General features: G+C 40.2%; 1 protein-coding gene across 1 annotated transcript in view; it reads left to right on the top strand.

The window, feature by feature from the left end:
• The first annotated feature begins 5,894 nt into the window (after nt 1–5,894).
• The window catches only part of Kif2a (kinesin family member 2A), a 56,375-nt gene continuing 37,307 nt past the window's right edge, over nt 5,895–24,962 (top strand). The window contains 1 exon segment of the mRNA XM_028884157.2: nt 5,895–6,019. Coding sequence (XP_028739990.1) covers nt 5,956–6,019 — 64 coding nt within the window. The 5' untranslated portion in view covers nt 5,895–5,955.

Here is a 24,962-nt window from a genome sequence, read left to right on the forward strand (position 1 = left end):
GAAGATTGGATTAGAGACACGGTTAATGTTGAGGCTCATGACCATGATGATATGTGGGTAGGAGAAGCAATTTCAAAAGGTTTGAGGAATGTTAGATGTTTTGGATGTGGAAAGCAAGGACATATGAAAAGGGACTATAAACAGGTCATTCCTAGAAACAATGTTTCTTCGAGGAACAATAGCAACAGAATGCCCCTTCCTTCTGGAGTATGCAGAAGGTGTGGTAAGGGAAAACACTGGACCAACGAATGTAGATCAATAAGGGACAGACAGGGTAATCCTTTGCCTCAATCTTCAGGAAACTCCCAGAGGGGCCTCATGCAGGCCCCCATAGCAAATCCAGTTCAAACTTTTCCTGCAGTGGTAGAGGAAACCCCTACTCAGATCAATTAAATAACCAAATGCCTATTGGAATAAATCATGCTGGTCAGGATGATGAAACAGAGAGAATAGAAAATTCAGGAGAAAACATAAAGAAAATTTTTTGGCAAACTTCTATTAATTAACAAAGACCAAAAATAACGATAAAAATAAATGGTGTTTTGTTGTCTGGTCTGGTAGACACAGGTGTGGACGTTACCATAATTGCACCAGAATTTTGGCATCCAACTTGGCCTCTTCAGGAGGTAAATGTTCAACTGTTAGGAACTGGGACATTATCTCAGGTGAAACACTTGCTTGTTGTAGTTACTTGTATATTGCTGTGATAAAACACCGTGACCAAGACAACTTATAAAACAAAGTGTTTAGTTATGTTAATGGTTTTGTAGGTTTAGAGTCCATGATGGCAGAGCAAAGGCATGGTGGCAGGAACAGCTGAGATCCCACATCTTCATCCACAAGTAGGAGGCCTAGAGAGCTAACTTGAAATGGTATGAGTCTTTTGAAAACCTTAGAGCCTATGACACACCTCCTCCAATGAGGGCACACTCCCTAATCCTTCCCAAACAGTTCCAACAATGAGGATAAAGTACTCAAACATATGAACCATTCTCATTCAAACCACCACGTTGATCATGATGCACAAAGCCCTGGGTTTGATCACCAGTACCACATAAACTAGAAGTAATGGCCTGCACCAGTAAAGAGTTCAAGGTCATTCTCACTATATAGCATGTTCAAGGCCAGCATGGGCTATATGAGATCCTATCTAAATAATAAGTAAATAATAAATGAAAAACATAGGAAGGCAGTAGGAAGATATTTAAATAGGCCAGGGAAAAGAGGAGGACATATTCTAGTTTGTGGGGGAAGGTGAACAAACCAAGATGCAGGAATGGGCAAGCAGGGAATCACTGAGCAGAGAGTAGGAAGTAAATCACTTTAGAAAGAATTCACAACAAATAAAGCTGGTAAAGTTTACACTGCAGCTGTTCATTATACAGTAATTCCTGCCTTTTGGCTTTCAAAAATACAGTTCAGTAGAGGAATCAATTCAAAATTAGGGGTTAGGAAATGAGAGTGGGTGATGGGAAAGGCAGTGAGTGGGTAGCTCACTGTGGTTGAATGTCTTTGCTAAAACTCAAGTTAAAATTTATTTGCCACGGTCTCAGTATTAGGAGATAGGAGATGGGGCTGGAGAGATGGCTCAGTGGTTAAGAGCACTGACTGCTCTCCTAAAGGACCTGGGTTCAATTCCCAGCACCCATATGGCAGCTCATAACTGTCTGTAATTCCAAGGTTCTGACACCCTCACACAGACATACATGCTGGTAAAACACCCATGCATATAAAATAAAAAGAAATTATTGGAAAAAAAACTGCCAAGAGCTAGGAACTTACAGAGGGCTTAGGGCTATTTTCATAGAAGAGGGTTAGTCATGGAAGAAGTAAGTTCCTGGCTTTTAGTTATGAAAAATTTAGTCTTGTTTCTTTTCTCTGTCTCCTCATATGTTCACCTATCTTTCTGCCTTGTTAGCATGCAGCATGGAGGCTCTGTTAGACACTAGCACCATATTCTGGACTCCCTGGCATTCAGAACTATTTTTGAAAAGCTTAAAAAAATAAATGACCCGCTCTTAGGTATTCTGATATAGCAACACAAATGGACCCATTTGAGAATTTGGCAGGGAGAGGACTGTTATGGAAAAAACAAAGAGTGGAATTTAAATAGGAAGATCAGAAGATTTTATTTTCTAAAGGCAGGGAGTGTCAATGTTTACAAGAGCAGAATCTAATAGAGGAGAGGGAATAGCTTAGGATGAAATTTGGATTCATATCTCCCAAGTGTTTTAAAAATGTCTAAAGAAGTAAACCACAGTGAGATTACACTGGTTTAAAATGTAATGGGATTGGAATGACTGACTCTTCCAAACGGAGTGGAGCAAACAGCAGACCGTAAAAACAGTTGCTGCCAACCCTATCTACAGGACTTTCTCCACTTGATCCCAAGTCTACAAGCTTTGTCAAAGTCATTTGGAACAGATAGGGAAACCAAATGGAAAAGTTTCAAATCACAGGACACACACACACATATTGGGCTAGAACTAAAGATGCATAATCCGTGCCTTCATTAAAAAAAAAAAAAAAAAAAAAAAGAGTAGTGCCTCAGTCATTGTTTTGTTGCATGAAGATACATCATGACCAAGGCAACTTATAAAGGAAAGCATGTAGTTGGTTAGGGGCTTGCTTACTGTTCCCAATGTGAGTCCATGATCGTCAGGGTGGGGAGTTGGCAGCAGGCAGGCAGGCATGGCACTGGAGCAGTAGCTGGAGGCTTACATATTATCCACAATTCAGAGGCAGAGAGAGAGAGAGACTGGGAATGGCATGGGCTTTTGAAATCTCAAAGCCCATCCCTAATGACAAACCTCTTCCAACAAAGCCACACCACCTAGTCCTTCTGAAAAACAGTTGCAGCAATTAGGACCAAGCATTCAAATATGTGAGCCTACGAAAGCCATTTTCATTTAAACTATCACAAGTACACAACTGATTAGTGTCACCTCTGGTTTGAAACTTCACTCATTAGCTTAGCCACCTTTTCCTTGGCTGAATTGTAGAGTTTATTTACAATCAACCCTAAAAGACATATATTATTTTCCATCTATAAATATTAAGGTAATTGGCTTGGTTGTATTACAATCAGTATAATTTTTCTGAAACAGTTTTAACAACTCAGAGTTAATAGGTCAACAGCAGTTACTCTTCACAGGACTTGACCTGCAATAAACAATCCTTGAACAAGGATTTTTTTTCCCCCTGTCATTTCAGGATAGGCTGACCAGAGTAGACAAAGTATGTACACAGATTTATATAGCTGGTATTATCCTCTTATCCTGAAATAGTAAGGATCAGTGTCAAATTGATAGTGTATGCCTCATTTTGTATTACTAGACATAAAATTCTAGTCAATGATTTGAGAAAAATATAAGTAGGTTTTAAAAAGAATAGAATGGTGTTACTCTAAAAAAAAACTTGTATTATATTTAAATATCAAAGCATTAACCCATTTTATTTCACTTACACTCATAAAAACTTTCTATGATTGGACAAGTTATTATTCCAGGCTGATCAAATGGATAGTCAAGCAGGTTAAGACACTGGCTCATGGAACAAATGTTGGTGGGGAGCTTACTATATAATCCTGACCAGAATAGTAGTTTTTATTAGCTTATTTATTTTTGTTTTATCTTTTGAGACAGGGTCTCACTATGTAGCCCAAGCTGTCCTGAACTCACTATGTAGACCAGGTTAGCCTCACAGAGGTCTGTCTATCTCTGCTTCCCAAGTGCTGGGTTTAAAGGCATGCATCAACACTCCCAGCGAGATTTTTATAGCATTATGTATCTTAGAGATTTGTTATTAGTTGTTTAGTCTAGTAGTTCTAGTTAGGGCCATAGTTTTTGATAGTGGTTGAATCAGAATCCTTTCTCCAGGATGTGATGGAAACAAATGTTGATGCATATTTTTATGGCTACTCTTCTAAAGGACTTGTGGACACAAAGCTCACGATGCAAATCTTTGTTAAACACATATGCTAAACCAACCATAACCCAAACCAGCCTGTTGGGTATGATTTATCCAGAAAGATCTTTGTGTTTGGTTAGTCAAGTGTCTCAGTCATTTTTATGCAACAAGATGATGTATATATTTTTAGAATACCTTTGTAATATGGATTAAAGGTTAAGACTTGATTACATAACCAACAGGATGCAACGTATGTGTCAGCAATCATAATAAGACAGTACTTATGAAGCAACTTTAAATTTAGCAGCTGTATCGTTGGGATTTCTTTGCCTTCCTGGAAGAATTTACAAGCAAATAACTGGGTACTTTATACCTTAGTCACAGAAATGTAAGAGAATGAGCCCTACTAGACAGCAGCCCAGAGTTGTATAAAACTACTACTACAGAGAACAAAAACAAGACAGAAGCAGAACCTTCATTTCAACCTTGTTTTGAAACAGAAGTCCTGACCTATGATGTCATTTCTGGAACAGAAAAGCAGAAGTCTTTTTCTACATTGTTTATCTTTTTTCTTTTCTTTTTTGGCACAGTTTTAAGAGGCTCAGAGACCATCTTTTTAAAGGAGTTACTTGAACTAGCTGCTTCTTGTATTAGGTTGGAAATTCTAGGCACACACACACACACACACACACAACCGTATTTACACATATATATCCAGCTTCCAATTTTAAGACTGTATTTTTAATCATTATGGGCAGTTTGACAACGACCAGGCAAAGTAGATCATGGAAATGTACTCCTTCCATGTGAAGTCCCAATGTTACTAGTTAGTGTCAAGTTTGTTCTTTTTTCTAATGGTCTTGAAAATTTTCCAATGGTCTCTTGTCCACTCGCCCCTGTGCTTGGCAGAGATAGGTGTTGGCACTCTCCTTGTTGCTGATGGAGTCAGCCCGGTCAGATGACTGCAGAAGAGACTCATTTTTCAACCTTATTCAAGTCTCTGCTCTGGTTTTGAGTCAGAGCTGTTGGCATTATAGACCAGGGCAAAAAAGTCTGGATTCTACAGCAGCGACAGGATACCAGGACAGGCCCTCCGGATCTTAAGGACAAGATAGAGGACTACTCAGCTTCGTTTGAATGACAATGACCAGGAAGTTAGGGGCAAAGGAAGGTCTTCATTCCCATTTAGGGTGGAGGAGACACCTTTTCTTTCCTCCATAACCGGATGGAGGGGAAGCCTGAACCAGGCATGCCTTGGCCTTAGGAAAAGGCTACTCGGGCCAGCCACCTCGGAGTGGCATGCAGTTTGGGACACCCACCGCAATACACCCCGGCCCATGTTATCGGCCGGTCCCTACGGCCCCGCGCTCCAAAAGCCTCGCCACCACGTGGCCCTCAGCCCATTCCCGCGGCAGCCGTCACGGCGAAGCCGCCGGAGCCCTGCCAGGCACGGCGGCGCGTTGCTTTCCCGCGCCTCCCTAGGCCGCGCGCGCTCAAGCCGACGCGGCGCGGGGCCGTACCGGGCCGGGCTGCGCGCGCTCCGGTCGGGTCCCGGGGAAGGGCTAGAGGGGCCGGCCGCCTCCAGGCCGCAGAGGAGCTGGCGGGGCCCGCCTGCAGCCCGAGCGCGCGCGCGGGCGCCGGGCAGGAAGACGCGGGCGGCCGCGAGTGCGCAGGCGCGCGGCGCCCCCCTCCCCCCCCCCCCCCCCACAGCGTCGGTCCGGGCGGGCGGCGAGAGCCCTCCCACTCTCCCCGCGCCGCCTTACGGCTGCGGCCCTCGCTTCACCCCGACGCCCGGCGTGCGCATCCTCCCGCCTGCCCGCTCGCACGCCCGCCCGCCCGCTCGCTCCGCAGGCCCGGGGCCTCCGCCCGCTCGTCCGCCGCCGCTCCGCCGCGGCCCCGCTCGCGTCCACGCTGCCTCCCGGGCCGGCGCGGCCGCGGGCCACCGCTGCCCCTCCCGCCGCCACCCCGCCCCCTCCCCGCCTGTTCCACCCGCCCGCCGCCGCCGCCGCCGCCGCCGCCGCCGCCGCCGCCGCTCCGGATGAGGTGATGGCAACGGCCAACTTCGGCAAGATCCAGATCGGGATTTACGTGGAAATCAAGCGCAGCGATGGTGAGCGCGGCGCCGGGGCCGGCCGGCCGGCCCTTTGATTGCTCCGCGGGCTGTGGGGGCGGGAAGGCGGCGGCCCGACGCTTTTGTGTGCAGCGCTGTGCGGGTGAGGCGGCCGTGGGGTCCGCCCGGGCGCCGCTGCAGTGCGGGGAAGGCCCCCCGGGCCGCAGGGCTGGCGGCGCCGCCGCGAAGGGGCCGGGCGGGGGCGGCTCCCGGGTTCACGGTCCTCCCCCGGGGCACTCCGTTAGGGCGGACCGTGCCTCGCGCTCCCCCCCGGCTCTTGCCTTTTACCGGTCTCTGCATCCGTGGCGTGGCGAGGGTGGGAGCGCGAAGATGGGGCTTTGAGCACCGAGAGACCCGCCTGCCAGCCAGAGGCCGATGGGCAAGCCATCCGGTTGTTTTTAACTGCTCTCCGGTTGTCAGGCCTCTCTGCCTGGCCTCTCCAAGCATACTGCTTTCTTTCTTTCTTTCTTTCTTTCTTTTTTTTGCTCGTCCCTTTCCTGGGAGAAGGGTGCAGAGAATGCTGCACTCGGCCATGAAAAGGGGTGGGGGAGCCGCGGAAAGAAGTACTCGATAAAGGCTTGGCCAAGGTGATGATCCTGAAAGGGAAGGAGAGGATGGAGAGAGGAGGGTGGACGCAGTCCACTCGAGGCACTACGGAGAGGGTGGGGGTGGGCGACCGGATGTTGATATTTTCACACCCTCGGGAGGTAACTGAGAAAAGTGTAAGGCGAGGTGAAGACACATGTTTAATGCATTTTTTAAAAAAAGACCCGTAGGCTTATAGATGTTTCTGTGGGGAGAAGTGTTTTATATCACTGACTTCCAAGTGTAAAGTGGAAATCATTTATGTTGTAAAGGAAATAGTACAAGGGGATGAATGAAATTATTTTCCTTAATTCAAATACTGAGAAACGAATTAGCTAGAATTATGAGTTGATTCTGGACTGCATCTCCCCTATGACCAATCCTTTTTACTTACTTCTGGCCTATTCACCATCCTTTACCCTAGTTAATAAGGGCATGAATATGACATCCACTTCTTGGTTTCTACCAAATTCGACCAAGTTGTGTCAGTAGACGTGAGTAGATTGGTTTTCCTGTTACTTATGATGAACTGGAAGACCCTATATGGCTAATGATTTTACCTCTCTTTGCATTTGAGGTAATTTGTGGTAACTGGAAGCATCATTGTTTTATGTATGAGAAAATAAATTACGACTTGTAGTGCTTTAGAAGTTACCAAATGGGAAGAGATGTTTCCTTTACTTGGATTGGGGTTTGCTTTATTATTTCTCTACAGATTACTTTCCTTGTAATCATTATGCTGTTCCAATGCCATTTTATTTTTTGGTGAATATGGGTTGGCTGTTTATCAACAAATGTAGGATTTATGTCTTAATTTAAAACTTGGAAGTATAATAAAAATTAAGTTCTTTACAGTCTTACAAGTCTTAACTATGGCTCTTAACTGGAATCCACAGAAATAACATGACAATCAAGAAGTTTCTGTTACAGTTTTTCAGAGATGCCGTTTTATTATTTTAAGTATATTGGACTGAAGTAATTTTGGTTCTTTGGTGATTCTAGGATATAGGCTTATAATGCTCCTTCCACCTTTAGCTTCAGCCTATATCAGAAATTGACACACGATGTATTCCAAGTTAGAGTAACCTAGACAACATTTTCAAAAGTGGCTTCTCAGAAGAAATAGTGGATGTCAGTACAGTGTGTGTGTGTGTGTGTGTGTGTGTGTGTACTGTCCTAACCTATAGGTTGTAAATATTTACATGCCTTGGATGCAAAAGGGTAAAGGTAGGTAACTTTTAAAAAACATTTAAAATCTCTTATTTTTGGAGATCTTATAATCTTAGGCTTGTTTTGTAGCTGAGGACCTTGACCACCTCCTGCTCCACCTTCTGAGTGCTAATTTATGAGGTTCTGGGGGATCAAGCACCACCAATTGAGGTACAGCTTCAGCCCTGAAAAGTGGATAACCTTTAAAGGAAATAATTAGCTTTCAGAGTGTTTTCACAGTTGAATTTCATGTCTAGAAGATTTCCCCCAAGCTTTCCCTCTTGTCACTTTAAGGGGGCTGTTTTTGCTTCCTTCCTTCTATAACAGATTAGTGATTGGATAAAACAGCCTAATGGGGCAATACTGCACTGCATGTATGATCTTTGTCCCGACAAACTTTTCCTATCAAGATGGTCATATATTAAGATTCCAAAGGCCAAATCATAAAGCAAAATGGGCCTATTCCTGTGTTAGAAGATCCTGCAAAAATTCTAATTCCAATAAGTCCTCGCTGCTGGTTAAAACCAGATTAGCAGTGGGCTTCTAAATTCCCAAGTCATCCTAAGTCATCTCATTCATGAGACAGCATATTTCCTTAAGCATTGATACTTAGAACTGTACAGCTTACTGTTTTCAGAATTCATGGCTGAAGTAGCCGATCATGGAGAGTGCAGTAGAGGCATGTGAAGATACCCACACTCATTTCAACCAGAGCCAGGATGTTACAGGATTAAGATACTTAACTGCCTCAGGAATTGCTTGAATACATCTGTGTATCACCCACACACCGATGTGGGTCCTAGTTGAATGTGTTGCTCATTTATGGAGTTTTGTTTTCAAACATTGTGTTCAGGCTGGTGAAAAGGTTCAGCCTGATGACCTGAGTTCAGTCTCCAGGACATTCATCATGGGAGGAGAGAACCAGTCCTTGCATTATTTTAATTAGCCAGTCAACTGGAATTTGGTCAGGAAATAAAACCCTGTAGCTGTGCTCATTTCTGTACTCCCTCCTTCATCCTGTGACTCCCCTTCCCTGGTGGCCTCTTAGTTCAGGGTCCTCAGAGATGACTGAAGCCGAGGAATCAGGCTCAGTTTTTGGTTGTTTGGTTTTATTATGCCTTCCCTCAACCCCTCTAATATTCTAAGGTTAGATATGGCGGGAATTTGGCTTAGACTCTAGAGATTGCTTTCAATCACAGGTAAACTGGTATGAAATTGGAAGGTTTCTAAAATAGACATCTACATTTTCTTTCTTATGTTTTACTATTACTTGATTCAGGTCCATTTAGAATTCCATGACTCTAAAAACTACAGTTATACAGATGCATGGATAGATAGCCTGTATTGGGAAAAAATATTGTTTAAACTGCACTATTAAAACAAAAATTCTGTGGTAACAGTGACCTGTTACCCTTTAGGGGACTGGGACATGGCTGAGAAATAGTAAATATTTATTCGCCAAGTGCAGCTGCGGTTGCATTGGTCTCATAGTTGATGTGTTATCTAGTGGGATTTGTTTAAATTTCAACTAAAAACCTTGAAGATTATTTAATTCTCATTGTCTAAATGGAAACTGAGTCATGGGTCAGCAGGAGTAACCTCTGTAAATGATATAGCTTATCAGTGGCAGTTCAGAACCTGCTTTGGATAGCATGGAAACCCGACTACCAAGAGTTATAACACAAAAGGAGGAATTCTCTGCTCCTTCCAAACTACATATACCGCTTTCTGCAGCCTGGCCAGTATGTAGAAATTGTGTCTCACTCATGGAAAAAGCACAACAGAGCATTGTTAGAGTCACATTATGATAAATAATAGTTACTAGAGTGTCACAAGCCCAAAGTTGTGGGAGAAAAATATTCCTGTTTCTTAATTAAACATTGAGAAAACAGTGTCTTCACTAAAGCATCTGAAAAGCAGAGGAGATGGGGATTTCAGAGGGCCATCAGGAATGCTGGAGCTTAGAGCAGACAGTCTCACAAAGATTTTTAAATGACCCATTCTTTACATGCTTTGCCATTTATTATTGTACTAGTTCATCCTTACATGCCACTTTATAGGCTTCTGATTATTAAATAGAGTCACAATGTACATAATTAAAAACAGGCAATATAAGAATACAACTAATTATGTGACTGTTGTGGGAATAAGATAGAATGGGTGTTTTTGTAGATTGGTAATTTCCTCTTGCAGGTGACTAAGATGGTACTGCTTTGGTGTTCTATTTATTAGGCATGGTTTTCCAGTTGCTTCTAAACATGTTCTCTAATTGGGTTCTCACAGGGGCTATATGAAGTAATAAGCAGAGTAGGAAGACAACAGATGCATCATTTTATGGGTGCAGGATCAGAATTCGCTGAGCTTACATGGTTCAGAAAGGACATAGCTTGGTAAGATGCTAATTAGTGACTACTGAATGCTAGCAAATGTTATTGATGATAGGAAGTTATATACTTTGTGAATATTAATTTATTTGAGACACACAAGCCCCTGTAATAGAATTTCCTCCATTATCATCCAAGGAGCTTAGAAAACTCAGTTTGTAACATAGCTTACATTGGCCAAATTAGTGAAATCAAATTCTGACATTTTACCATTTATAAAGGTAAAGAGTTAACAGTTGAAGGCTTCTTCAATTTTGCTTCCACCAGTATCACAAAAAGCTAGGAATCTATATATTTATTTAGCTACTCCATTCTATGGCAGACTTAGAGGGAAAGGTTGTATATTAACTTTCATTGTCACATGTATATACTTTTTCATTTTGGAGGAAGCAGGAAAGAGCCAGTTAAACTTGTGCTTTCTGAACCACAGGAAAGCAAACCAGTGTGGAAACTCCGACTAGGAGAAGGCACTCAAGATATATTCTTTCTAGCCACAAGTATACTTGTGGTTAATATTATATTGACCAGCTGGTTGTAGTGGTTGTTGGCTTATAATCTCTAGAATGCAGCACTCCAGAGGGAAGCTGAGGCAGGAGAATCTCCACAAGTTTGAGGCCAGCCTAGGCTACATGGTGAGGCCCTGTCTCAAAACACAAAACAGAAGCAACAAAATTACATTAATCTTCTGCAAAGCTCAGTTCTTGAATTCAGCCACTTTCTGATTTCATATCCTCTGCTTGTAACCTAAAGTAATTGCTCAAGATACTTGCTTTATTTTTTAGGTCAAAGCAAATTCCTAGCTTAAAGTATAGAAACTCTGGATAAAACTAAGTTTTACTCTTGTGGTCCATGTGTAGAACAAAGTTGTTTTTCTGTCACATGCCAGCTTTTTTTTTTTTAAACCTAAAGTAATAGTACTACAAGTGGAATATCTCTAATATGAAAATCTGCAGTCTGAAACTACAAATCTGAAACATGGACTACTTGATATGATGCCACAAGCTGAAAATTGATGCCTGGTCTTACATGAGGAGTTGCAGTCAAAATACAGGCACACTTAAAAAAATCAAAATTAGTCTCAGTTTATGTGTATCAAATGAACTTGAGGATGTGGTCTTATCCTCTATATATTTCATTATGTGTGTATAAATGAACATTTCCAATAAGAGACACTAAGCATGTTTCATGCAAAACTGAAGTAGACATAAGAAGGGAAGAGCACTGGGTGCTCTTTTAGAGGGTTCGATTCCTAGCACCCACTTGACAGCTCATAACAGGTTATAGTCAGTTCCAGAGGATGCAACACCCTCTTCTGGCTTCCAATGGCACCAGGAGTACATTTGGGCATGGACATGCATGCAGGGAAAACACCCTTATAATTTACACACAAACATAAGTTTAAAAAAAGAATCTCTTTTAAAAATAGACATTAGTGTTTTCTCATACTAAACCTTCATGTGCTTAGGGATTTATGGATGCTGTGAATGCTGTGCCATATAGATAACTTAGAGAGCAAAGTAAATTCAAATACATGGGCAGTGGGATCTTGTCTAGTGAAAACAATGAAATGGTATTTTACCCTATTGTTGGTTAATTGTGTTAGTTTTTTGTTGTATTGAAAGAGTAAAATGAAGAAGCAAATGTCTTCTTTTGGGTGGGTGGGTGGGGTTCAAGACAGGGTTTCTTCGTGTAGTTTTGGTGCCAGTCCTGGATCTCACTCAGTAGACTAGGCTGGCCTCGAACTCACAGAGATCCGCCTGGCTCTGCCTCCCGTTGCCTGGTGCAAATGTCTTTCATAAAAGTCATTTCAGTGGTAGAGTGCAAGATGCTGGGTTCAGTCATAAGCACTGTTGATTTGTTTACAGTAAAATTCCTATTTCCAGGGCTGAGAGTGTCGCTCAGTGGTAGAACATTTGCAGGACCGTCTTCAGCTTGCTTAGGCCTTTCTTATTTTTGATAATATTTTTCTCTTTACCCCTTATAATAAAGCTTGCAAATTCAAACACTTACTAGAGTGTGAAGTATTTTGAAATATAGACCTTAAATGATTGTGGTATATCAAAAATAATGAAGTATCTCATTTCTGTGTTTTTAGTGACAGATTTCATTAAATTATTCCGTATCCTACATTGTTATGTGTGGAAATGGAATGAATAAAGTCCTAACAAAGAAATCAGTCATTTTCTAGTGTGACTAGTACTAATAGACACATGCTATTCTCTGTGTACATCTGTACTTTGTTAGAGTTAGGCTCCAGTTACACGCCCTGTGTTCATGCTGTTTTCCTCAAGAACCCATACTCAGTTTAATATAGCACTGTCATTCTGATAGCCCTTGTGAGGTAGATGAATTGGCATTACTTGCCACTAGTGGTCTACTATTTTTTTTCTAATTTTGAATCTTTGTTATAATTTCAAGACATGTAATGTATTCCAGTTTTAAGTTTCTGGCAGACCATCAGCTCCTGACACCTGGTTTTTCTTTAGGGAACCTGAGTCAGAATCCTTATAGACACAGACTAAGGAAGTAGGACATGGAAATAGGTAGAGCATTCTGCCAGCTGCTCTTACTTCAGTGTGATTTGAGCATAGACTCCCTTCACAGTGTTGCCAAGTACTTCCCTGTTATATTTTATCTACTTCCAAAGACTTTCACCTTTTTGTAGGTTATCGCACTAATTCTTAACAAAGTTCCATCTATGTAAAATTATTTTTAAAGATAGGATCAAGAAGAAATATGTGTATGGTTACAGTTGTTGAGTGATCTTAACTCTTGCTGAACAAACCTATTAGCTTCTGTCTTCCACGCTGGTGTTTAACTTTAATTTCTTTTTTTAAAAAATTCATCCAAGAAGGAGGATCTTTGCAAATGGGAGAGCAGCCAGGCTATAAAGTGGGACCCTATGACAGAGTTTTATAAAGTGAGTTGTTACTTTTGGTATCTGAAGAGGTTTAGCATTCATGTCATTTGCTAGATGTGTGCCATACAGTATTGGATTTTCACAACAGCCTGTAAGACAGACGGTGTCTTCCCTACTTCACAGAAGAGGAACTGAGCCTCACAGATTCTATCGTGGGCCAGGATTGTGACCCTTTATTTTTTAAAAAGTTGGATTTTCTAATGAACAAGACCTGGTAGACTTCATGGAAGGTAAAGAAAAGAGTAAATAGTGGAGGAGGCAGCATTCTGGGCTTATGGCTCAATATGGAAGAAGTTCCTGAGCTGGAAACACAGGGCTGTTGATGAGAGGAATTGCAGACAGGGCTGGAAGGGTGAGAGTTGAAGAACACAAAGAAACGGGGGAGGGGAGCCCTAGAGCACCTTGTTAAAGACTTGGAAACAAACTAAGGTAAGCATCTTGGAATTAGTTTCTAGGACACTTGGAAACTACCATAGGGCTTAATCTCCTGAAAGCTGTAATAGGAGTTAGCCAGTGATTAGTGGTAGATTAGAGAGACAGAGCTACAGAAAATGAGAATTAGCTTAGGTGAGATCGCAGCAGTCTAGGAGGGGGAACAATGATTGAGAAGCAGATGAGCTGAAAACATGGCAAGAAGGATCTTGGTTGTCACTTGGGGAGGAACTTCACACTCAGAAGTGTAGCTTATAAAAATCTCTTTAGTTCTGTTTAATCAAGCTGATCCTATTCATGAATACAATGTGTGACTTTACACCAGAAGAGGGCATTAGATCCCTCTTACTATAGATGGTTTTGAGCCACCATGTTTTTGCTGGAAATGGATTCGGTCCTCTGGATGAGCTGCCAGTGCTCTTAACCACTGAGCCATCTCTCCACCCTCATTTTATTTATTTTATTTTTTAAGACAGAATCTCATGTATAGTAGGCTGGCTTTACTTGAACTCACTATATAATGGAGTATGACCTTGAATTAAAATCCTCCTGCCTCCCTGTCCCCAGCATTGGGATTGTAGGTATGTGCTACTACACCCTATTTATTCAGTTCTGAGGATTGAACCCAAGGCTTTGCACATGCTAGGCCATTACTTTTCTGGGTTTTCTACATGCTAGGCAGTTATTCTATCAACTGAGCTATGCCTCAGCACCAGATTTTTTTTTTTTTTTTTAATCACACTTAGTTGAGTTTGCTAACAAAGAAAATTTTAAATGAGCTATGTGGTACAATGAGAAGGATTCAGATATATTTGACAACTGCTTTTAATTTCAGCCTATGGACATAGTGAGTTTATAGTCCAGATATTATGATGAATGCCCAAGCATTGCATCTTGAAGCATCATCATCCTTGAGATTGGCCAATATTGAATATAAACTGGTTGAACAATAGCAGATTTTTGCTCTAAGATGTGAGCACATGAAATCTATTTTCTGTGTAAGTTTAGTTTGCAAACAACTTTAAAGTTATGTGGAGTTTTGGTTGGTTTGGGAGGTAATAATTTTACAAGTAACAGGCCTATAATGTACTGTGGGGCACTAAAGAGAAATGGATATAATGATTTATCTATATTTTGTTTAGGAAATGAGAAAAATTAGGGACTTCTAATTCACTAGAGATATAAATCTTGTAATTTAGTCACAGATAGCTATTTGATGAAATACTGCTATTGGTCAAAATTGTTGTACTGTTTTAATAAAGAAATTGACTTGTCCAAGGCCATCTATATATTAATACATAAAAGCCTAACAACTGAATTTCCTCTAAAATCCTACAGTTTAATTCCTTTTAAGAGTTCTTTATATACTATGGCTGTGTTAAGCATCACAAGTCCAATCATTAATTATATGTAATACTTGCATTTTCCTTCTCAAGGTTTAGTTTGCCTTGCCCTTGGTGGTAGTGTGGTGGATTTTGTTTGTTTGTTTTTGTTTTCAGTTAACCCAACTAGTATTTGCTGAATGCTTTGAATGAAGGAAAGGGCTTTTAGAAAAGGTTGTTATGTCAACAACAAAATACTGAAGAGCTAATGTGCTCATTTAAATGTTACATAGCTCTACAATTTCTTCCAAATGTAGTGCTAATCTCCAGTCAGTGCCCTTTAGGCCTTCTTGCTCATAAGATTCAAAGGTTTAGACAGGAAGATACTCTAGCGTATGAAAGATGCTTGCTAGATGGGCAGTGAGTGCTATTGTCACAAAAATATGTCCAGGTACAACTTGGTCAGAGTGCTGATAAAATTCTTCAGTTCAGGGCTCTGTCCAGTTTCCATGGTCTTCAGTTTTATAAACCTGTTGTTTTGGGGTTACACGTGGATTGTTGATGCTCTTTTCCCCATACATAATCCCCCCCAAACAGTAGGTATTCTCTCTGTTCTTTAAGTTGGAGTTGTATTTTGAGTGATACATTGCTTTTAACCTTACCTATTCTTATGCATTTAAGAGCCATTATTTAAATTAAGTAGAGTTTCCTGTTTGCCTGCTATGCCCCTTATCTTTCCTTCCCAGTTTAAGGGTGCTTTATCTATTCTCTAAGAGAATAGATAACTTTGGGTATTGGTGTAGGTACCTTGGGTATTGGTCCTAACCCTGAAGTGTTTCTCACATAGTTCTCTCTGTATAGGTAAACTGAATTCTCTTTAGCATAGGCAGGGTGGTTCCAGACATAAAATGTTTATATGTTATCTAATAGATTACTAATTTGTGCTGGCCCTTTTTTTAATAAAAAAAAAATTAAATCAGTAAGGATTAGAGTTCTTGAAGTAGAATCAGTGGTCAAAAAACTGTTTCCTTTTAGTTTGCTAAAACTTGCCTATTTGCCTTCCATAAAGCAAGAATTTACCTTGCTGTCTGCAGAGTACCTGTCAGACTGCTCATCTGGCTTTTATTTCTAGGCTCTTACTTCTTCAATTGTGCTCTGAGACTATTCTGGGCTTTCTTTGTCTCTGGCAACTTCTAGATCACACCTGTACTGCTACCATTGCAGCCCCCTAGACAAACTGAAACCTAGCACTTCCGTAATCACTTTCTGTGATCACATTTAGCTTTTAAATGCTATGTGGGTCAGGTTTTTTTTTTTTTTACAAGTGTTGTATTATTATTTTATTCCACCCAAAGAGTCTTTTTGACATTTTTTTCCCTTGTCACCCTCTCCTAGTGAAATTTTAATACTACAGATCTGTTGTCTGTGCAACTCTTAATGTGTGTGGCCCTTGGGATGCCCCAAACTGTTGTAATATGTGATATATCTTTTCCTGAGAGCCAGTTTTCATCTTCATTAGGACATTATCTTTATTGGTGAGAAACTGGTATGTTGAGAAGCTTTTTTCTTCAGCTGGGCTGCCCCAGAATCAGACAGCTTACTTGATGTTCCTACTAGATAGATAATACCAAATTTAATATATATATATTAATATATATTAATTTCATATATATATTATGAAACTCAGTAGCTTGACTTTTAGCCTTTCTGTCCACACTGAACTTCTATGAGTCCACTCTTCTTTGTATCTTTTGCTTTAGACGTGCATAATTTTGTATTCTTTATTTTATCTTAACCATTGAACAACTTGAAGGAATGGCTCTTGTCTCGATTTGGCCAGACTTTGAAAACAGAAATTTGAGAAAATTGCCTACCATACTATCACAGGATTCCATTGATGGTGTAGAAGAGATTGTGATGAGAAATTGAGGAAGTAGTAACTTTATAGTGAGTGTTATTTTCATGTTAGGATGTGTTTAAGCACAAGAGAAGATACCTGTGTAGCTAGTTCTTGAGTGGAATTTCTTTCGAATAAGAATTTAAGTCATTGCTTGGTATATTCAGCAGAACATCTGCAAAGGCAGATCTTCAGCAGAATGTGTTGTTTTAGCAACATTGGTGTGTAAAAATGTGGTATTCTAGAGAACAAATCTTTTTCCTTAACAGAGTTCCCAAGTGTTTAGATTTACTTAGTTAATAATCCTTGCTTAGTTTGGAAGCTTCGTGACGTAATTTACACTTTTTTTTAAAAAAGATTTATTTATTTATTATGTATACAGCATGTATGACTGCAGGCCAGAAGAGAGCATCAGATCTTGTTACAGATGGTTGTGAGCCACCATGTGGTTGCTGGGAATTGAACTCAGGACCTCTGGAAGAGCAGTCAGTGCTCTTAACCTCTGAGCCATCTCTCCAGCCCTGTAATTTACACTTTTTATGTATTGTGTGTGTGGTTGAATATGTGCTAGAGCACACCTATAGAGGCCATAGGACGACCTTGTGGGATAAGTTTTCTCCTTCCACTCTTAGGAGCGTTATGGAAGTGGAGCTGAGGGGCCATGCTTCCTTGTCAGCACATTAAGTGAACATTTCAGGGCTTTAAAACAGTTGTTTTTTATTGTTTCAGCTGTAATCATAATCACTTTAGAATTTGAGCTTTTATAGTCTCTTTACAATTGAATTTTGGTGCTTTTAAATATTCACTTCCCAACTCCAAATAATGCAAAGCATTAGGGAACCTCAGCGATTTAATATCTTCTAAAGGGCTTTACAATGAACTCTTCCAAATATTTGTTCTACTCTAGAGTGTAGTTCAGTTATCCCAGAACAACAAACAGGAAACACCTTCTGTGTCACCCCAGAAGAACTGAGCTAATGGACTGCTGCTGAAAAAAGATTGGAAGAAAATAATTTGTATCTATATCTAGTATGGGTAAAATTGTGTCTCATTTTAAAGTTACCTTTTCTTCATGAAAATCTAAGCTACATTGTGTTTCCTTTTCCCCTGGTATCGAAATATCAGGTTTATGTATAAAGCCTAAGAAAGACCATGCTAGAGCTTTTAAATTTGGTAACAACAGTAACATAAGTGTGATGAACCAAAATAGAAAGAACTCTATGTTTGGCAAAGTTCAATTCCCTAGGGATTTATTAAATAGCAACAGTACAGTTACCAGTGGCAGCTGACATGTTATTTTGCCCTTCTGTAATGGTGCCTTGCTCCAGCAAAGCTGTTGATGATGTAATGCTTATAGTAGTTCTGAGTAAGGTTTCTCTTCACTGTTTAGATTAGTTAGCAAAACCTAGATATCAGTGTGAGAATTAGACTTATGCTGGACCAGCCTACTCATCTGTGCCTGTATAATCTCTGAAAATTCAGCTGATTCCTTTCTGGCCTTTTCCCTCTCAGGAACAAATCTGTACTTACTGTTAGAGCATAAACAGTTGTTAGGCAGATAATGAATCAGGATACAATGTATGACTGACTATTACTGTGTACTTAATATCTTTCATGTCCTAAATAATGCTTTTATGACATCTTCGATGTTTCTAGTCTTTCTGTTCTAAGATACTATTTAGTAATTTCTTTCTTCAACATTTTCCTATTATATTGATAATGGTAATACATTATTGTATTGAACTTTACTAGCAATGGGTTATCATCATGTTCCCAAAGGGACGTACTTTTTAGAATCATTTGAAGAAAGGAATTTCATCTCTCTCTTTAAAAAAGTCTTGAGATGGACCTCCTTTAGACCAAAAAAAAAAAAAAAAAAAAAAAAAAGAAAGAGAGAGAGAGAAAAGGAAAAAGAAAACAAATCTAATCAACATAAAATATTTTGCTATGACCCGAAAAGATACACTCAAGTATTTGAATTTATATTCCACATGTAACTAAATATAAACTTGATTAGAATCAATATCACATGTAATATGAGAAACCAGACTTGCTAGTAAGTACTTGTCATCCCAACACTCAGGAGGCTATGGCAGGAAGTTTTCATGCTCAAGCAGCCTTGACTACAGCAAAAAGTAGTAAGGAAAAAGGAAAAAGACATGAGACAGTGTTTAACAAGTCACACGCTACAAAGTGGTACAGTGTTGAGGTCAGTGGGTTCTAAGGTACTTTATCAGGATTCTTTGTGGTAGAGACTCCACTTTGAAGAATGTTCTTTCAGATAACTGTTCACTAACTGCTGAGTAACATTCCCTCTGGAAACAGGCACTTGAAGCGTTACTCTAATTATTCTTTATCAATAAAATTTAAGGAGTCAGATAATGGGATAAGAGCCTGAAAGATCAGAGAAGCAGAGAAACCACCAGTCCCCCTACCTGCTCTGTTCCTTCCTCCAAACAGACAGCCAGATTCCTCTCTGCTGTGCCTTACTATTTCCTGTTCTGTATGTCCTCAGTCTTCCAAAACCTCTCTGGTTAACTAATTTTGGTCAGCTAGTGGCTAACTCCACCCTCTGACTCCAAGCAAGCTTTAGTTGTCAGAACACGATCAAAATATCACACAATAGACACTTAATCCTAAAATGTAGTTACAGAATTAAAGCTTTATAATAAAAGTTTCTTCTTTGTTCTGAGAATGGATATTTATGCATGCTTTTCTCTCTCCTGCCTGAGGCACAGAAGGCAATAATATAACAAGTTTTACTAGCTTAGTTTTAAAAGTGTGCAACAAAACACCAAAACTTCAAATTATGTGGTCATATTCTTACTGAAAATTTGAGATTACTCATGGTTTTATTAAGAATAGACAAACTAAAGAAGTTAATTTTTTTTAATTACATTTTGTGTGTGTGTGCGTGCGAGCATGCATGTGCGCGCGCTGCATGTGTGGAGGTCAGGACAACTTGTAGGAGTTGATTCCACTGTGTGGGTCGTGGAGCTTGAACTCTGGTCATCACTCTGGTCATCAGCATGTCTTGCTGGTCCAAGAATCTTATATTTAAATTTATTGTAACATCAGGTATATTTTTGTATTTTTTATTATATAGCTGTATATATGTGAATCTCCCATGATTTGTTTTTTAAACGTGTACAATTTTAAATTATATTTTAAAATTATAAATCATTTTATTATTTTAAAATTATCATACCTCAAGTACAACCGCTAGAAGATTTCCAAACTCTTTTCGTTATAAACAATTTTATAATTCAAGTTTTATTTTACTAATCATTTATTAACTTGTACATTTTGAGTGTATTTTGTACAGATTTTATCTTATTTAAATATTAAGGTGATAATAAATGAGAAACGAGAAAGTTCTTTAGAAACATTTTAAGAATTACTAATAAAATATTGTTCACTTTTGGGGAAGATTTGTCGTTTGTATACTCGAGTATGCCCCAACCCTATAATTTGAATAATTACCCACAAAAACATTGAGTTTGTAATCATACATATGTAATAAACAGCTACAACCTCCTTAAAAGCTGCTTGAATCAGAATTGATTTTTTTTCCATGTTTGTCCTTTTTAAAATAAAATACATATAGCTGCCATATAGTAACTTTTCTACCTTTTTTGAATGCTCATAATGAAATTTTGTCAGTATTCTTGATTGATTTATTTTGGCTCTTGTCTCCTGCATTTGCAAGCAAATTATACTTTACATGCTAGACAAGGTTTGTGCTTGCCTAATTGGTTGCTGGCATTTCTTAGCCTCACAGCTGCTGTGAATTCAGCTGTAAACCAGGAAACATATAATAGAGCCTTGTTCTCAGAGACCAAAAGGCAGTTGTCAACATTTGAAACTTGTTTTTGACAGTTTGGTAAGTATATCAACTTTTACAAGTTAAGGATCACTAATACCTGTCTGAAGTAACCATATTGATTTTTTAAGATTAGAAAGCCTTGAAATTCATGTATTTATTTTTACTCACTGAGTCAAAAGTAACTTGAATTGGAGCAGATACTCCTAACTGTTCATTTGTAGTTTTTTCTTAAGAAATCGTCTGTATTAATATTTACTGACAGATTTTTTGAGGGTTTTTTTTTTTTGTTTTTTTGTTTTTGAGATAGGGTCTTATATATATTCCTGGCTAGCTGAGAGCTTGCTTTGTAGACCACACTTTGCCTCCTGAGTACTGGAAATAAAGGCATGTGCTATAATGCCTGCCCTTATTGGCAGATATTTGAAAGTTGAACTCAAAACTGTTTATTTTTTCTATGACAAAAGAGCATTACTGTATCGAGATTTTTAAACAGTTGAACATAAAATGACATTGAAATAAAGACTGTGATTTCAAAATATTGTATATTTACCTAACCAATCATTTTTATAAATTATTTTGGTATTTAAACTTGTGGGATTTACTTTTCCCTTGGGTTAAATCATGAGCTTGCCGGCCTGCCTTCCTTTTGCCCTATACTTGAGTTTTGGTCTAGGGAGACAATGCTGAGCTGGTACAAGCCCGAGGACCTTAGTTCTAGCCCTACAACTCGTGTAAAACATGAGAGCTGGCATTGTGGTCTGCACTTGTGATCCTACACTGGGAGAACAGAAACAGGGAGACCCTGAGCCTACTGGCCAGCCAACTAACTACCTATGAGTTCCAGGCCACTAAGAGACCCTGTCACAAAAGAAGGTGGACAGCTCCTGGGGAATCATATTAGTGGTTAGCCTTTGACCCTTACAAATGCACACAGTCTTTGAATTCTGACTTCGTAATATTTAATCTGAGAATGATTAGTTTAGTATATGTGAAAATGTTGTTTCCCGGTAGATACGTATGAGGACCCCATTTTTAGGCAGTTGCATAGGCATGACCCATTGTGAAGGTTAATGAGTTATTATTCCTTAAAAATGGTGTGTATGAAAATGCTGATAGGGAAACTTTACTTTTACTTTAAATGGGAAAAATATTTAATGTATTAATTATCAAGTCAAACTCTAACCAACTTCAGCAATGTAGCTAATACAGTGAGTTACCTGTATATAAGCTTGGTGCTGTCATGTTTGGTCAGTGAAGGTCTTAGGGTTACTATTGCTGTGGTGAAACGCTATGATCAAAAGGAAGTTGGGAAGAAAAGGGCTTGTTTGGCTTACACTTCCACATTGCTGAAGGAAGTCAGGACAGGAACTCAAAACAGGGCAGGATCCCAGAGGCTTACCAGCTTGTTGCACATGATTTGCTCAGCCTGCTTGTTTTTAGAACCCAGGACCTGGGTTCTAAAAAGGATGGCACCACCCACAATGGGCTGGGCCCTCCCCTATCAATTACTAATTAAGAAAATGCACTACATTTCTTAATTGAGATTCCATTCTTTCAGTTAACTCTAGCTGGCTTGTGTCAAGTTGACACAAAACTAGCCCAGCACAAATAAGCAATAAATAGGATCAAATTAGATTTATATGCAATATTCTTTTCTTCTTATAATTGCTCTCTGTTCATTCCCCATATTTTCTCCAACATTATATTAAATACTTTAGTGCTCATTCAACACTAAGTCAAACAAGGTGGTAAGTATGTAGGAGGGTTTGAAAATGCATTGAGCACCCATATACCCTGCTAGAAAAAGCTTCCACTTGAATATGATTAAAACATTGTCTTAGCTCATTCTCACTGTAACAGTACCCAAGACTACAGAATTGATTAAAAAGGGGGTTTATTTAATTCACATTTCTGGAGGCTTGAAAGGCCAAGATTTCATAGATTGATTGCCCAGATTCTGTTAGGCTGTCATACTACTTCATGCATGGAGGAAAAACAGAAGGGAATGTGGGTACAGGACCACCGAGGAAGCTGAACTTGCTTCATAGTAACCAGTTCCAGTAATAACTAATCTCGGTAAGTGAGAATGTGAGCTCCTACAGATGGTACTAAATTATTTATTAGCATCCCAGTCCCCTCCTTGGAGCCCAGATGCCTCCCACTAGGCCTCTACCTCTGAATGTTCTGCCTTAAGGAATTAAGCCTCAACATGAGCTTTGGGAGGTGAGAAGACAAGCCATATTCAGGTCATAGCATTCTACACCTGCCTACTCATTATTGCCCTTTATATATACATACAAGCAAAGTCATCCCATCTGAGTAGTCCGAAAAGCTTTAACTCCTCCAGCTCAGAGCCAGTTAATTCATAACAAGTTCTCCACTTGCAAGATAAAATGGTGAGGTAAGTCATAAAGGCAGAATTCTCATTGTAAGGGAGATACAGATAAAAAAGCAAGCCCAAAACTCAGCAGGGAAGCCTTTTAAAAGCTCCTAAATAATTATGTAGAAGCCCAGGGTAAGGGCTACCTACTTCCTCAGGCAGCTCTACCTCCAGGTGGAGACACAACTGCTTTCAGTCTCCCGTTGCTTGGGTGTTGGATACTGCTGGTATCCCTACTTGTTCTGTGGTCCTAGAATGGATCCCTCTTCCGTAGGTCTAGTAGGTGTTGCCCTCATGCAGACTCTGTAGTAGTCCTGTCCTGCCTGGGCTCTCAGGTAGTGTTTCTTTGGAATTTAGGTAGAAGCGGTCGTAGTGCTTACATTCTGCACACCTGCAGAACTTGCACACGAGCCACCATCAAGGATTATGACTGGGCTCTCCAGCGTTGTGGCCTGCACTGCACTCGGGTGCTTTAGGCCTTAGCTGGAATCCTGGTTCTGGGGTTGCATGATGAAGACAGCTCTCAGGACCCTAACCTGAACTTCCTTATGGAAAGGGCGGCAGCCCAGTCCATCTTTGGAATACTTTCTTCTACTGCGTCAGCTAGCTGTGACAACATACTTGAGATAATGAAGGGAGGGTTTATTTTTTGGTTCACTGTTTCAAAGTTTCAGTCCATGGTCACTTACTTTTGTTGCTTCTGAACCAATGTATAAGACAGGCCATGATGACAGGGAGGGTGAGGGATGGTGGTGTAGGGCAAAGGGGCTCAACTCAAGGTCAACCAAAGGCAAGGTGGGGCCCAGGTGGAGAAGGTAAGATGAAAAGGTCCCTAGACCAATAGTGTCCCCAACTTCAGGGTGTCGGGAGATTTCATACTCAGACTACAGCACCTGTTGTCCTAGTGATTAGCATTTAGCTTCCTTCTTTTTTTGGAGCTAATTTGTTTAGTTCAACAATGCTCTTATATGTTTCACATGACTAAGCTGCAAATTTAACATTTCTCTTGCTCTGGAATCAGAACAGTGTGATTATACAATCCCTTGTGTATTTGGCTTAGAAATTAGTTTGTCACTGTGGTGATGGACACAGTTACATCTGGGTTCTTTCCAATGGATTATAAGGGTGGCATCAGGGCTGAATAAAAGAGGGAGCCTGACAAGATGGCTAAGTTGGTAAAGTAGTTGCTGTGTAAGCATGAGAGCCTTGAGGTAATTCCTTAGCACCCCCATAAAAAGCTAGGCATGGTGCTGTATGCTTGTAATCCCAGAGGCAGAGACAGGCATATTTCTGGGGCTCTCTGATCTAACCTAACACATGAGTTTCAGGTCTCAGTAAGACATCCTATCTCAAAAACAAGGTGGATGCCTCCTGAGGAGGCGCGCGCGCGCACACACACACACACACACACACACACACACACACACACACACACGACTGACAACCTGCAAATTACATTGATAAAATTTTTCTCATATACTTTGGTTTAACGTAAATTGCTAGGCTGGACATGGTGGTACACACCTTTAATTCCTTCACTTGGGAGGCAGAAGCAGGCAGGATCTCTGTGCGTTCGAGGCCAGTCTGCTCTATAAAGCAAATTTGAGGACAGCCAGTTTTTAAGACTAAGTCTCATGTAGCTCAGCCTGACCTCTAACTCGGATATATAGCCAAAGACAACCTTGAACCTCTTGATTTCCTGCCATCACCTAACAAGTGTTTGGATCAAGTGGGAGCTACCCTGCCCATTTTTTCTCCAGAGTATAGGAAGGAGAAATATGCCTCTAAAAGTAATTTTATAGCCTAAATGAGATGGCTCAGTGGGTAAAGGTGCCTACTGCCAAGCCTAACAATAAAATTTGATCTCTGTTACCTGTATGGTAGAAGCAGAGAACCAACTCCTGAACTCCATATGTGTGCTGTGGCGTGTGTGTGTGTGTGTGTGTGTGTGTGTGTGTGTATCCATGTACACAAACATGAGTAAAACA

This window comes from Peromyscus leucopus, chromosome 11 (genome assembly GCF_004664715.2).
Source record: "Peromyscus leucopus breed LL Stock chromosome 11, UCI_PerLeu_2.1, whole genome shotgun sequence".
In the NCBI taxonomy this organism is placed as follows: domain Eukaryota; kingdom Metazoa; phylum Chordata; class Mammalia; order Rodentia; family Cricetidae; genus Peromyscus; species Peromyscus leucopus.